Here is a 10,629-nt window from a genome sequence, read left to right on the forward strand (position 1 = left end):
AAATGCGAGGGCTGCTCATTTGCATCCGAGAAGTTATTTCCCTTTGAACTGTTGAAATTGAAGGGGGGGGGCAGCTCGGAGCAGGAGCAGTGACACGGGGGGTCACTGCGGGGTGTGAAGCCACCGTGATCAAATGGCGAGGAGCTGGACGGAACAGGTGCCACGGGGCCGGGCCGGGCCCTGCCGGCGGGAGCTGGGGTTGAGGCCGCGGGCTGCGGGGGAAGACGGGGCAGGAGCAGGGCCGCCCCGAGCCAGGGCGCTTTTATTTTGGCCGGCAGTGGCCGGCGGCGCTGGCGGGCCGGGGGGAGCGGAGCGAGGCGAGCTGCGGGACTCCTTCCCCCTCCTCACTATAGCAACCAAGGCCAGCCTGACAAAAATGCCCCCTCTGTGGACAATGGCCCGGCCTCCTTGTTTGCTCCGCTCTTCTTCTTCCTCCTTCCGAGCCAGAGAAAGTTGGCAGCCCCCCGCTCCCGCGCGGCCAGGCGGCCGCGGCTCCTCCCCGCCGCCCGGGGCACCCACTCCCGGGCCGCTCCGGCTCGAGGGCGGGAAAGCCCCGCGCCAGCCCCCGCTCGGCGGAAGGGGCCCGCTGGGCGAGCCGGCCGCAGAGGCAGGATCGGGCCCCCAGTCTCCACTGAGTCAGCTCCCGGGGGCTGCCGGGCTTCCCCGGTGGGCACCAGGCTTGCACATGCAGAGCAAGGTGCCGAGCCTGCCTGCTCCTGCCCGCGGCTCCCGCTTTGTGCCAGAGCCATCGTGTCCAGTCCCCTGGAGTGCGGGGCACGCTCAAGTTTTCAAGGCTCGCCTCTCTTATTGTAGGGAAATCCGGCGCTGCCTCTGCCTCCCGCCCTGTGCCAGTGCCTACAGCAGGAGCCACAGAGATCACTGCTCTTTCTGAGCAGCAGCTGGATTTGTGTTCCTCTTTTATCCGCCTAGAAAACGTAACGTGGGGGAGAGAAAGCAGCATCTCCCCGGGCAAAGCCCAGTAAGGCTGGGACGGCGGCGATGGGCTCCCCGTGCCCCTTCATCGGAGCTGATCTGGGAACCCGACAAGAGCAATTATGTTATGTGTCAGAGGGGCAGCTTTTAGGGCTGGGGACTTCTTTTAAAGACATTTGTGGGTCCTATACATCACTCGACAGTTTAGTTTTTCAAAGGTCCCAGATGAAATCTCTTGAATGTATCAAAGAGGTTGGATCCCCTCCTGTCTACCACCAATTCACCTGCTTGAAAGCCCACAGAGCCCCCCTTTAAGCTCCATTGTCGAGAGGTCATTTAGCAGCAAGCCTTTTGAAAACTAAATTGCGTGAAAGCAAACTCTCCCCCACCAACTGCATCTTGTTCTGTCGAGGAGATTTCAATATAAACACGCTGTATTAACTCCGAGTTGAATTTATCTCACAGACTGACGGAATTTGTCTCTTTTTTTTCTGCTCCCCCTCCCCCCGGCCTTATATTCACCACTCAAAATTTAGCAGCCTTCCTTTGATAAATTACTCAAAGTAATCCCTGCAACAGCTAAGTCTGACTGGTTGACGTTGTGTTAGAAGTCTTCATAGCGGTATCTGTCTATAAAATATTCACTTGCGGACTACAAAGGGTGGATCATTTTTAATGACAAGATTCAGAACTGGAGGATGAAGGGAAGAGATTAATATCCGTGAATTCAAATAATTTAATTTCAAATACTGAACTTAGAGCATTATATCCCAGTAGTTTAAACAGTGATGCAGATAAAATAGAATCGTCCCCTATGAATAAAAAGTGGCGCAAAGAATAGAGCTTCCGGGACTGTTGGAAATGAACATTGATACAAACTTTTCAGAAACTTTTTTATATATATATATATATTCTGCACCTTTCTATCTTCCAAGGGAATAGATATTCTAGCAGGTCAAATATATATTCTTTTGTTTGTACGTGGAGAAACCCATTTACACGAGGGGTTTTAATTTCAGTGGGTAATGCGATCCTATGCAATCAAAGTGATCAATTTCTGTCCATTTTGTTTAGATTTCTTAGTTAAATGTGTGTGTTATAGCTACCCCGAGGAGAAGCAACTTGAAAGTGGAGCTTTTTGAGTCATCTTATAAATACATCCCTGAGGCTGCAGTTCTTGCAGCTTTAAGGCAGTTTTCATTAAAGCAGCCAGCTGCCTCTTTGTGTAGATTGGATTTTTTAAAGCAATCACTTGTGAAGCCTCGGCCTCAGCTCTGCTCCTCGGCAGGCCCTTCGAGTTGAAGTTCCATTCATTCTTGGGTCTCTCCACGAAATCAGGCTCCTCGGAGCAAGCCTTGCAAAGAGCTCCCGAAAACGCAGGGCTGAATAGTTCAGACAGAAAGGTTAAAAAGGAAAGAGAGATCAAAACAGTCCCATCTCACAATAGGTACATTAAATGCATCCCAGCGATGTGCCCACGTCTTCCAAGCTGGCCTTTCAAAGGAGCTCCATGGTATACAGCTGTTTTTACTGCACCGGAGCATACTCGTGCTGAATTCCTTGGTGCCTTTGCCCTTCTTGATGCTTCCCCCCAGCAGTGCACGCAAACGGGAGCTGCTGGAAAAAGGGATTTTTTCCCCCCCTTAGTTGGGTGAGTTCGTTTCACGCCAGTGAGTGCAGTTTCAAACAGGCTTTTCACCTCTAAACAGAAGGACCTTTCTTCATTTTAAAAGCAATCTTTAAACCCTGAGCACTAAGGAGGTTTATGAGGAGTCGTTGGGAATAAGAGCTCCGTATTCGTACTTGGGAGTGTGTAGCTGCGGCTTTCTCTCTGCAAGGCTTGGATTTGCTAAGGGTTCACAGCTCAGGGTTTGTTTGGGTTTTTTTGGGGGTGGTGGTGGTTGTTGGGGTTTTTTTGTGCAAGTAACAAGCTGCTTCAGGCTTTTTAACAAGAAAGGGCTGGAGTCCACTCACTGGATCCCCAGGAAATGCACTAGTTCGTCTTGGCTGTAAGCGTCCCAGCAGGGTGAGTAGCAGGCACCCGGCCCCTTCCCTGCTGCAGCCACCTTATGTGTATGCAGCACCTCGCCTCCCAGGGAGGAGAAAGCTCCATTTAAGAGGCGCGCTATGTATTTGCTAGAGAATATTCTCGGAGAGCTGTACTGGAATGAAGGAGATATCAAGGAGGCCTGTCAGTTCAAAGCTTTTGGGGTTGTTTGAAAATCTTCCTCACGTCAAAGTAAGCAGCCCTAGTATTTGAACAGCTGCTTTGAACAGTGAAAAGGGCTGAGCTGAATCAAAACACTGCAGTGTCTGCCCAAGACACCGCATCACCTTCAACCTGCTTTTATACGGGCAGAGAAAGGGAAGAAAGGCTCCTGGGACCTCTAATCCGGCAGGGTCAGCTCCGGAAGAAAGGGGACACATGACTGTCTCTTTCACATCCCGAGCGCCCTGGACCTAAATCAGCCCCAATTTGGGGAGCTCAGACTGAAACGCGGACCGGTTACAGGACCCAGAGAGGAGCAGACAGACATCAAGAGCTCTCCCGTCTCAGGAGCATTCCGGCTGCGGGCTCCTCCACGGGGGGAGCCGGGAGTGAAGGATGCTTAAGAAACAGTATTAATGACAAGGGTAACAATAATGATGATGGGAAGGAGGAGGCGGAGCCTGCAGCGCCTCTGAATTCACCATGGCCACTCCCGGCTCTCTCCAGCTGTGAATGTATAGACGTTAGTTTAATTGGGGGAGGGGATGCAGGAGGGGGAAACGGGGCTTGGATTTCTTTTTTCTCTTTTTTTTTTAGCTTTACACCGTGTTCCTACTTTTGTAATCGTGTGATTAACAGTAGCCTTTGATATCTACCAGTGATTTATTAGGGGTATTAAACAGGCAGAACAATGATTGTATACCCACCCTCTTCAGCTCTGTGTGTGCGTGTGTGTAGCCTGAAGCTCCATCAGGCTGATTTCAGACTTCCTCACAAGCAGCAAATCCCACCGCCGGTGCCCGATCTCTGCTTAGCGGCTTGCGTGTTTGCTCCCCTGGAGGTACGTTTCACAGCCAGGAGATCGCACTCGGGCTACTCCCTGCCGGGGAGATTTCTCTTTGCCCAGCCGCTCTCCACGCTGAACACGTGTAAGCACCCCGACACACACACGCACACACTTCAGATCTAGCCCGCCAGAGACGCCGCCCAGTGCCCCGGAGCACTTTCATGCGAGGCGCCCGAGGCCAGAGCCGGTCCCCAAGCACGGGCGGGCGAGCGAGGGGCCCGCGGCTGCCTCCAGGGAAGTTTGCGGCCGGCTTGGCTGGGGCTGTCCTGCCCGTGCGGCTCCGCGGGGCAAATGACAGGAGGGTTTCAGCTGCAGGAGGGAGATGCCCCCCCACGATGGGAAGCGCGATTTCTACCCGAGGAACAAAAGGCAGAGCCCGGGTTAGAGGCGCCCGCTGCCTCCTCCTGGCCGCCTGCAGCCCGGGCCCCGGCGGGGCAGGGACGTTTGCCAGCAGCGTCCTCGCTTCGGCGGCTGCTCCCGCTCCCTCCTGCCCCGCTGCCCCTCTCCTGGCTCCGATACAGCCCGGCGCCGTCTCCCAGGGCTGGATCCCGTGTGTGGCTGGGGGAGGCGGGTGTTTGCGTAGAGGGGAAACGTGCGTGTGTGTGAGCGTGTGTGGGGGGTGTTTGTGTAGAGGTGTGTGGGGAGGGGGGGTGTTTGTGTAGCGGGGGGGCGGGGGGGTGGCAGCCCTCCCCCACAGAGGGCTATTTCCTGCCAACCCCCCCCCCTTTTTGCAGCGCTCTGGGCGAGGGCCGCTGATTTATAAACAACTCTCCCCAGAAAGCGGCCGCTTGTTAGGACCAATCAATTCCCCGGCCCGCGCCATTGTGTTATTTAGATGAAGATACTTTGAGTCTGCTGCTAACAACTCCCCCCCCCCAACCAGACACACACACACACACACACACACACACACACACACACACACACACGGCAAAGTTGTGTCTCCAGCCGGGCCGGGCGGCTCCTCCTCTCCGCGCCGGGAAGCAACTTTTTGCTTCATCTTTGTTGTCGGGGCCGGAGCCCGGCGCGGCGCAGGCTGCTTTGCAACACCCGCCCCCTCTGCGGGGTGTAGCGGCCCGCCCGCCTGCGCTGGGCGCTGGGCTCCGGGTAGCACCTGCTGCCGGCGCGGGGAGGGAGGAAGAGGAAGTGGGTTTTCCAGGCATCCCTGGGTGCACAGCCGGGCCCCAGCTCCCTGCATCCCCCACCCCCCGCTGGGCCTGAAGTTGAGATTAAAAGATCGGGGGGGGGGGGTGCCCCGCGTGTGAGCGCGCGTGTCGGGGCGGGACACTGAGTGCGGGGGGGGGGGTCTCCTGGCCGCGCTGCGCCCCGCGGAGGGCACCCCCGGCGCCCCACTTCTCCTCCTCTCCCGGGGCCGCTTCCATCCCCAGCCCGAGCCGCGAGCAACAGGAGGAACAGGCGGTCGGGACCGACGCTGCTCCATTGTGCGCGCGGGGCCGGGCCGGGCCGGGCCGGGCCGGGCTGCACAGGACGGGGCAGGGCCCGGCTCCCGCGCGGAGGGCGGGGAGAGAGCCCCCCCTTACACCTTCCGCCCCCAGCTCAGAGTTCGGTGACAGAACGGGGGCGGGCCCGGCGGCGGCGCCGGGGCCAATGGGCGGCTCCCCCGGCGCCGGTTGCTAGCGGTCTCCACGTCAATCCGAGCGGCGAGAGCCAATGGGGGCACGGGGGCGGGGCGCCGGCGCGGCTGGCCCGGCCGGGGCGGCGCGCTGCTCGCGGAGCCCCGAGGCGAAAAAGTAGCTGTCAAATGCGCGGCGCGTCTCCCCGGCGCGCTCAGTCCGGCGCGGGGAGCCATGGCGACCACAGCCTCTAACCACTACAGCCTGCTGGGCTCGGGCGCCGCGCTGGTGCACGCCGAGCCGCCGGGGGCCATGCAGCCGGGCGCCGGCTACCGGGAGGCGCAGGCGCTGGTGCAGGCGGACTACGCGCTGCAGAGCAACGGGCACCCGCTCAGCCACGCGCACCAGTGGATCACGGCGCTGTCCCACGGCGGCGGCGGCGGCGGCGGCGGCGGCGACTCGCCCTGGGCCAGCAGCCCGCTGGGCCAGCAGGACATCAAGCCCTCGGTGGGGCCGGGCGGCGGCCGGGCCGACGAGCTGCAGCAGGCGCCGCCGCCGCAGCAGCCACCGCCGCAGCAGCAGGGCCGGCCGCCGCACCTGGTGCACCACGGCGGCGGCCACCACGCCGCCGCCGTGGCCGCCGCCTGGAGGACGGGCGCCTCGGCGCACCTGCCGCCCGGCATGGGCTCGGCCGGCGGCGGCCAGGCGGGGCTGCTGTACTCGCAGCCGCCCGGCTTCAGCGTGAACGGCATGCTGGGCTCGGGCCAGCCCGCGCTGCACCACCACGGCCTGCGGGACGCGCACGACGAGCCGCCGCACGGCGCGGAGCAGCACCCGGCGCCGCACGGGCCCCCGCAGCCGCCGCCGCAGGCGCCGCCGCCGCAGCAGCAGCAGCACCCGGGCAGCGGCGGGGGCGGCGGCGGCGGCGGGGGAGGCCACCCGCACCATCACCCGCACCACGCGCACCACCCGCACGAGCCGCACTCGGACGAGGACACGCCGACCTCGGACGACCTGGAGCAGTTCGCCAAGCAGTTCAAGCAGCGCCGGATCAAACTGGGATTTACCCAAGCGGACGTGGGCTTGGCGCTGGGCACGCTGTACGGGAACGTCTTTTCGCAGACCACCATCTGCAGGTTCGAGGCCCTGCAGCTCAGCTTCAAGAACATGTGCAAGCTGAAGCCTTTGTTGAACAAGTGGCTGGAGGAGGCGGACTCGTCCTCGGGCAGCCCCACCAGCATAGACAAGATTGCGGCGCAGGGCCGCAAGCGGAAAAAGCGCACCTCCATCGAGGTGAGCGTCAAGGGCGCCCTGGAGAGCCACTTCCTCAAGTGCCCCAAGCCCTCCGCCCAGGAGATCACCTCGCTGGCGGACAGCCTACAGCTGGAGAAGGAGGTGGTGAGAGTGTGGTTTTGTAACAGGAGACAGAAAGAGAAACGCATGACTCCCCCGGGAGGGACTCTGCCGGGAGCCGAGGATGTCTATGGGGCAAGTAGGGACACGCCACCGCACCATGGGGTGCAGACCCCCGTGCAGTGAACTCGCAGCGGGGGGAGGGCCTGGGGGGCTGCCCCCTCCTCCTCCAACTTTTGATTCTTCTCGTTTTTAATTTTATTTTATTTCCCCCTCTCTTAAACACACGCAAACACACACACACACCGCTGAGCAGCTGCGCTGGACGATATATCCTCTGAGCGGTAGCAGGTGTAATGATGTGTTTTGACCTTTACAGGCGAGTGCCCATGCAATGGAGTGGGAGTGAGTATCGCGTACACAGCCACCAGGCAGGCAGCTAGCTACACACAGCGCGCCAGGCACTGAGAAGTGTTTTGCAAAAGCTGAATTAATTGCGAGAGAGAGAGAGAGAGAGAGAGAGAGAGAGAGAGAGGAGATAGATATATTAAAAAACAAAAACAAAAAGAAAAGATCTGCCAGAAAGCGCCAGGAATCGGCCCCAAGCCCTGCTAAGCACAAAGGCAGCTTTAATTTGGGAGCGACGCTCAGTATTTGGCACATGGCTACTGTGTTTATTTCCTGTGCATCCCTGTTAGGAGTAAAATAACGCTAGTCATAATAAAAAGAAACCCCTTTGGAGGTAGACAGTATTTAACCGGATACATTTGCACTGCAAGAAAATGGAAGTTTACAGAAACAAAATCATTTCTGTTCTTTTCGTCCCCCCCCCACCCTTGTTTTTGAAAATGACTTGCATTTTCCACGGTGAGCGTTAGCCAACCCTTGACCAGTCGACAATTATATTACTGTGTTACAGCCCTTGCTTTCTTTATGTGTATATATGAATTTCTGTTATAAACCAGTCTTCTTCAATATGTGTAATGTTTATTTTCTCCTTTTACCATAGCAGATATATGTATATGTAGTATACATTATATATACATATATGTATGTGTATATATATCTGCATATATATATATGCATATATATAGCTAGATATAGATATATAGATATATCTATATGGGGCAAGTAGGGACACGCCACCGCGTATGTATCCTCTTTCTTATAGAGATATATCTATATATGTATATATATGTATGTATACACACGTACAAAGACAACTTCCACTTTCAAGCGATATGACTCTCGCAGATGCTTAATGCCCGGCTTGAAGGGCGAGAGTCCAGTTTGGAGAAGGGAGAATAATGTCAGCCCACAAAGTAAACTTCATTTTCAGGCGGTGTTTCTTAGGTTTGGGGAAGGCAAAGAGAACTCAACAGAGACCGAGTGCTTCATTTTAGCAAGCCAGGCCCATTGTGAAAGAGCTACGGGGGAAGTGTGGAGGTAAAAATACCATCCCCGGAGTTTTCCAACAGCAAGAAAGTGGCACTTTGGTGAGGACCAGGGGGGCAGAGGAGTAGTTAGCTGTAGCAACCCCATCCGCCGAGTTCTGTGTGTGCCTTCAACGTTCATCATTCATTGCACGGGAGCATTGGGCTGATGTCAGCCTCTAAACTTTGTTTCATTGAGCTGCTCCATCATCAAGCTAGAAACCGAGGACCTGCACTCTGTGTGTGCCTGTGTGTGTTTATATGTAGCTATAACCACACAGGACACGATTCTGCCTGCCTAAGTGTAGAGCATTTCATTTTCCGGTGCTTTCCATATTTATTTTTCTATTCACTTTTAGCACCTCGCGCCCTCTGCTCAGTTTGCAGGATAATACATTGCACGAATAGACCAGCTTAATTTAGCCAGCCTTGGCTCGCTCACTGGGGAGTGAAATGAAGGAAAACAAAAACCCAAACAACAGAGAAAAAGGGAGATTTTCAATGCTTTTTTTTTTTTTTGGCCCCTTTCTTGAGAGATTTAAAATGCATTTCTCAACACAATCTCGGTAGGAAACTGTTAACTTGCCCAAAACACAAAGCTCTAAAGGGCAACATTGGAGAGAGAAGTTGAAACAATGTGTGCATGTTTGTGTGTGTGTGTGTGTGAATGTATACACCATCACACACACACATACACAGGAGGGACTTTAAAGTGTGATAGTTACACATTCGCAAATTAATTCTTTAGTCAGCACAAAAGGGCGCTGTAGTGGGGGTGGGACATTTTTTATAATCCAAAAAGTTTGCCTAGTTGAATTTTCGACCATTATGAAGAAAACATGGACAGATTCTCTCGCTGATCGATCCTATAAACAGTGCATCCAGTCCTTAAGGCTTTACAATGTGTTTCTTACTGTCTTCTAAAGCGCCTGTGACAGCTGATTCTCTTTTTCTTTCCTTTTCTTTTTACCCCTTCCCTTGTTAAGACAAACGCTGATTTCTAAAACGCATATTCTTTGCCTTTTTTTTTTTGACTTTCTATTTTTCCAACAATTGTCACAATGATACGGGCACTGAGTTTTGTTTTTTGTTTTGGGTTTTTATTATTTTGGATGTATTGAGCTGCTTGCTATTTTATGTGTTGAGGACCAGTTCCTAGGAAAGCGATTCAGATCAGGGCAGATCCAGTGGTAAAGGGAGGAAATGAACTTTCAGACACTTATTAATATGTGTGTAAGGTCAGAAAACGGGGTTCAGAGGATGCCTGAGAAGATCCTCTAGCTCTAAATAGGTTTACTTAAAAAAAAAAAGTTACCACGCAAACCTTACCACTATGTATATATGTTTAATATTTGTCCTTTGAAATGCAGAAATAGTTTAACTGTTTTCTTTGTCTATTTTTTCTTTTTTTTTTAAATGCTACCCAGGGAAATATTTTCATATCATTTTTAAGTGGCCTGCCTCAATGTATATTTATTTCTTTTAAAGCAAACAGGTTCTGGAAACTGTTTTTTCTGTAGCTTTAAATGAGTAGGTGAACAAAATCTATATGGGATGTAATTTTTTTTTTGGTTCAATCTCTTTAAAAATACTTTGTTTTGGTACATTTGGATGTGCTTGTGGGGAAAAATAAAAACGCAGAGATCCTTATATATTTATGTTAAAGTAATATTTTATTATCTACATAAAACAGAAATGCACAATACCTTCATAGTTTGTTCTAATTATTGAAATACCTTTATTTTATTTGGAAAGCTAGCACTGATTTGCATAGTTCTTACAATTTGGAGGGGAAACCCCACCCTAGTACTTCTCCTGAGTGGAGCTCTGTGTAAAACACCGCCATCCCTTCCGTTATAATTCATGGAGTTTTGGAATAAATTTTCATGCCTCTACCGACGGGTTCCAGCCTGTAACTTCCAAAGTCTTTTAGTGCAACGCCAGGTGCCGTTTCCATTTTGTCTTTTCAAACATTTAACCGCATCAGGAGGGTGGTTTTTTTTATTATTATTATTTTTAAAAAGCGTTGAATCCTGTGTCCTTCCTTGGATGCTTATATGCAGAAATCTGTTCTTGAAGTGAGTCCTCTCTATGTCCGTTGACAGCGTGGACGGAAAATTGACTTCTCTCTCTAGTCAGCCCTTTTTTGTTCATTTCAGATCTGACTCTTTGAAATAAGGCGGAGCTTAATTATAGGGAATGCTTGTTAAAAATAAGAGTGGAAGCAAAAGGCTGTCTAATGGTGGTAGACACACGCCTAGAGCTCGCGAGGCTGTCCTG

At 53.4% G+C, this 10,629-nt stretch overlaps 1 protein-coding gene across 1 annotated transcript; it reads left to right on the forward strand.

The window, feature by feature from the left end:
- Window positions 1–5,782: 5,782 nt before the first annotated feature.
- On the forward strand, window positions 5,783–10,185 carry POU3F2 (POU class 3 homeobox 2). Its single transcript, XM_090037133.1, has one exon. The coding sequence runs from the start codon at window positions 5,798–5,800 to the stop codon at window positions 7,100–7,102; it is 1,305 nt and encodes a 434-aa protein (XP_089893259.1). The 5' UTR covers window positions 5,783–5,797; the 3' UTR covers window positions 7,103–10,185.
- Window positions 10,186–10,629: the final 444 nt, after the last annotated feature.

The sequence above is a fragment of the Crocodylus siamensis genome, chromosome 1, assembly GCF_052110815.1.
Source record: "Crocodylus siamensis isolate JL-2025a chromosome 1, ASM5211081v1, whole genome shotgun sequence".
NCBI lineage: Eukaryota > Metazoa > Chordata > Crocodylia > Crocodylidae > Crocodylus > Crocodylus siamensis.

Bases quoted from the DNA above. Each gene is read 5' to 3' on its own strand.
- POU3F2 (XM_090037133.1), top strand. From the start codon at position 5,798: ATGGCGACCACAGCCTCTAACCACTACAGCCTGCTGGGCTCGGGCGCC.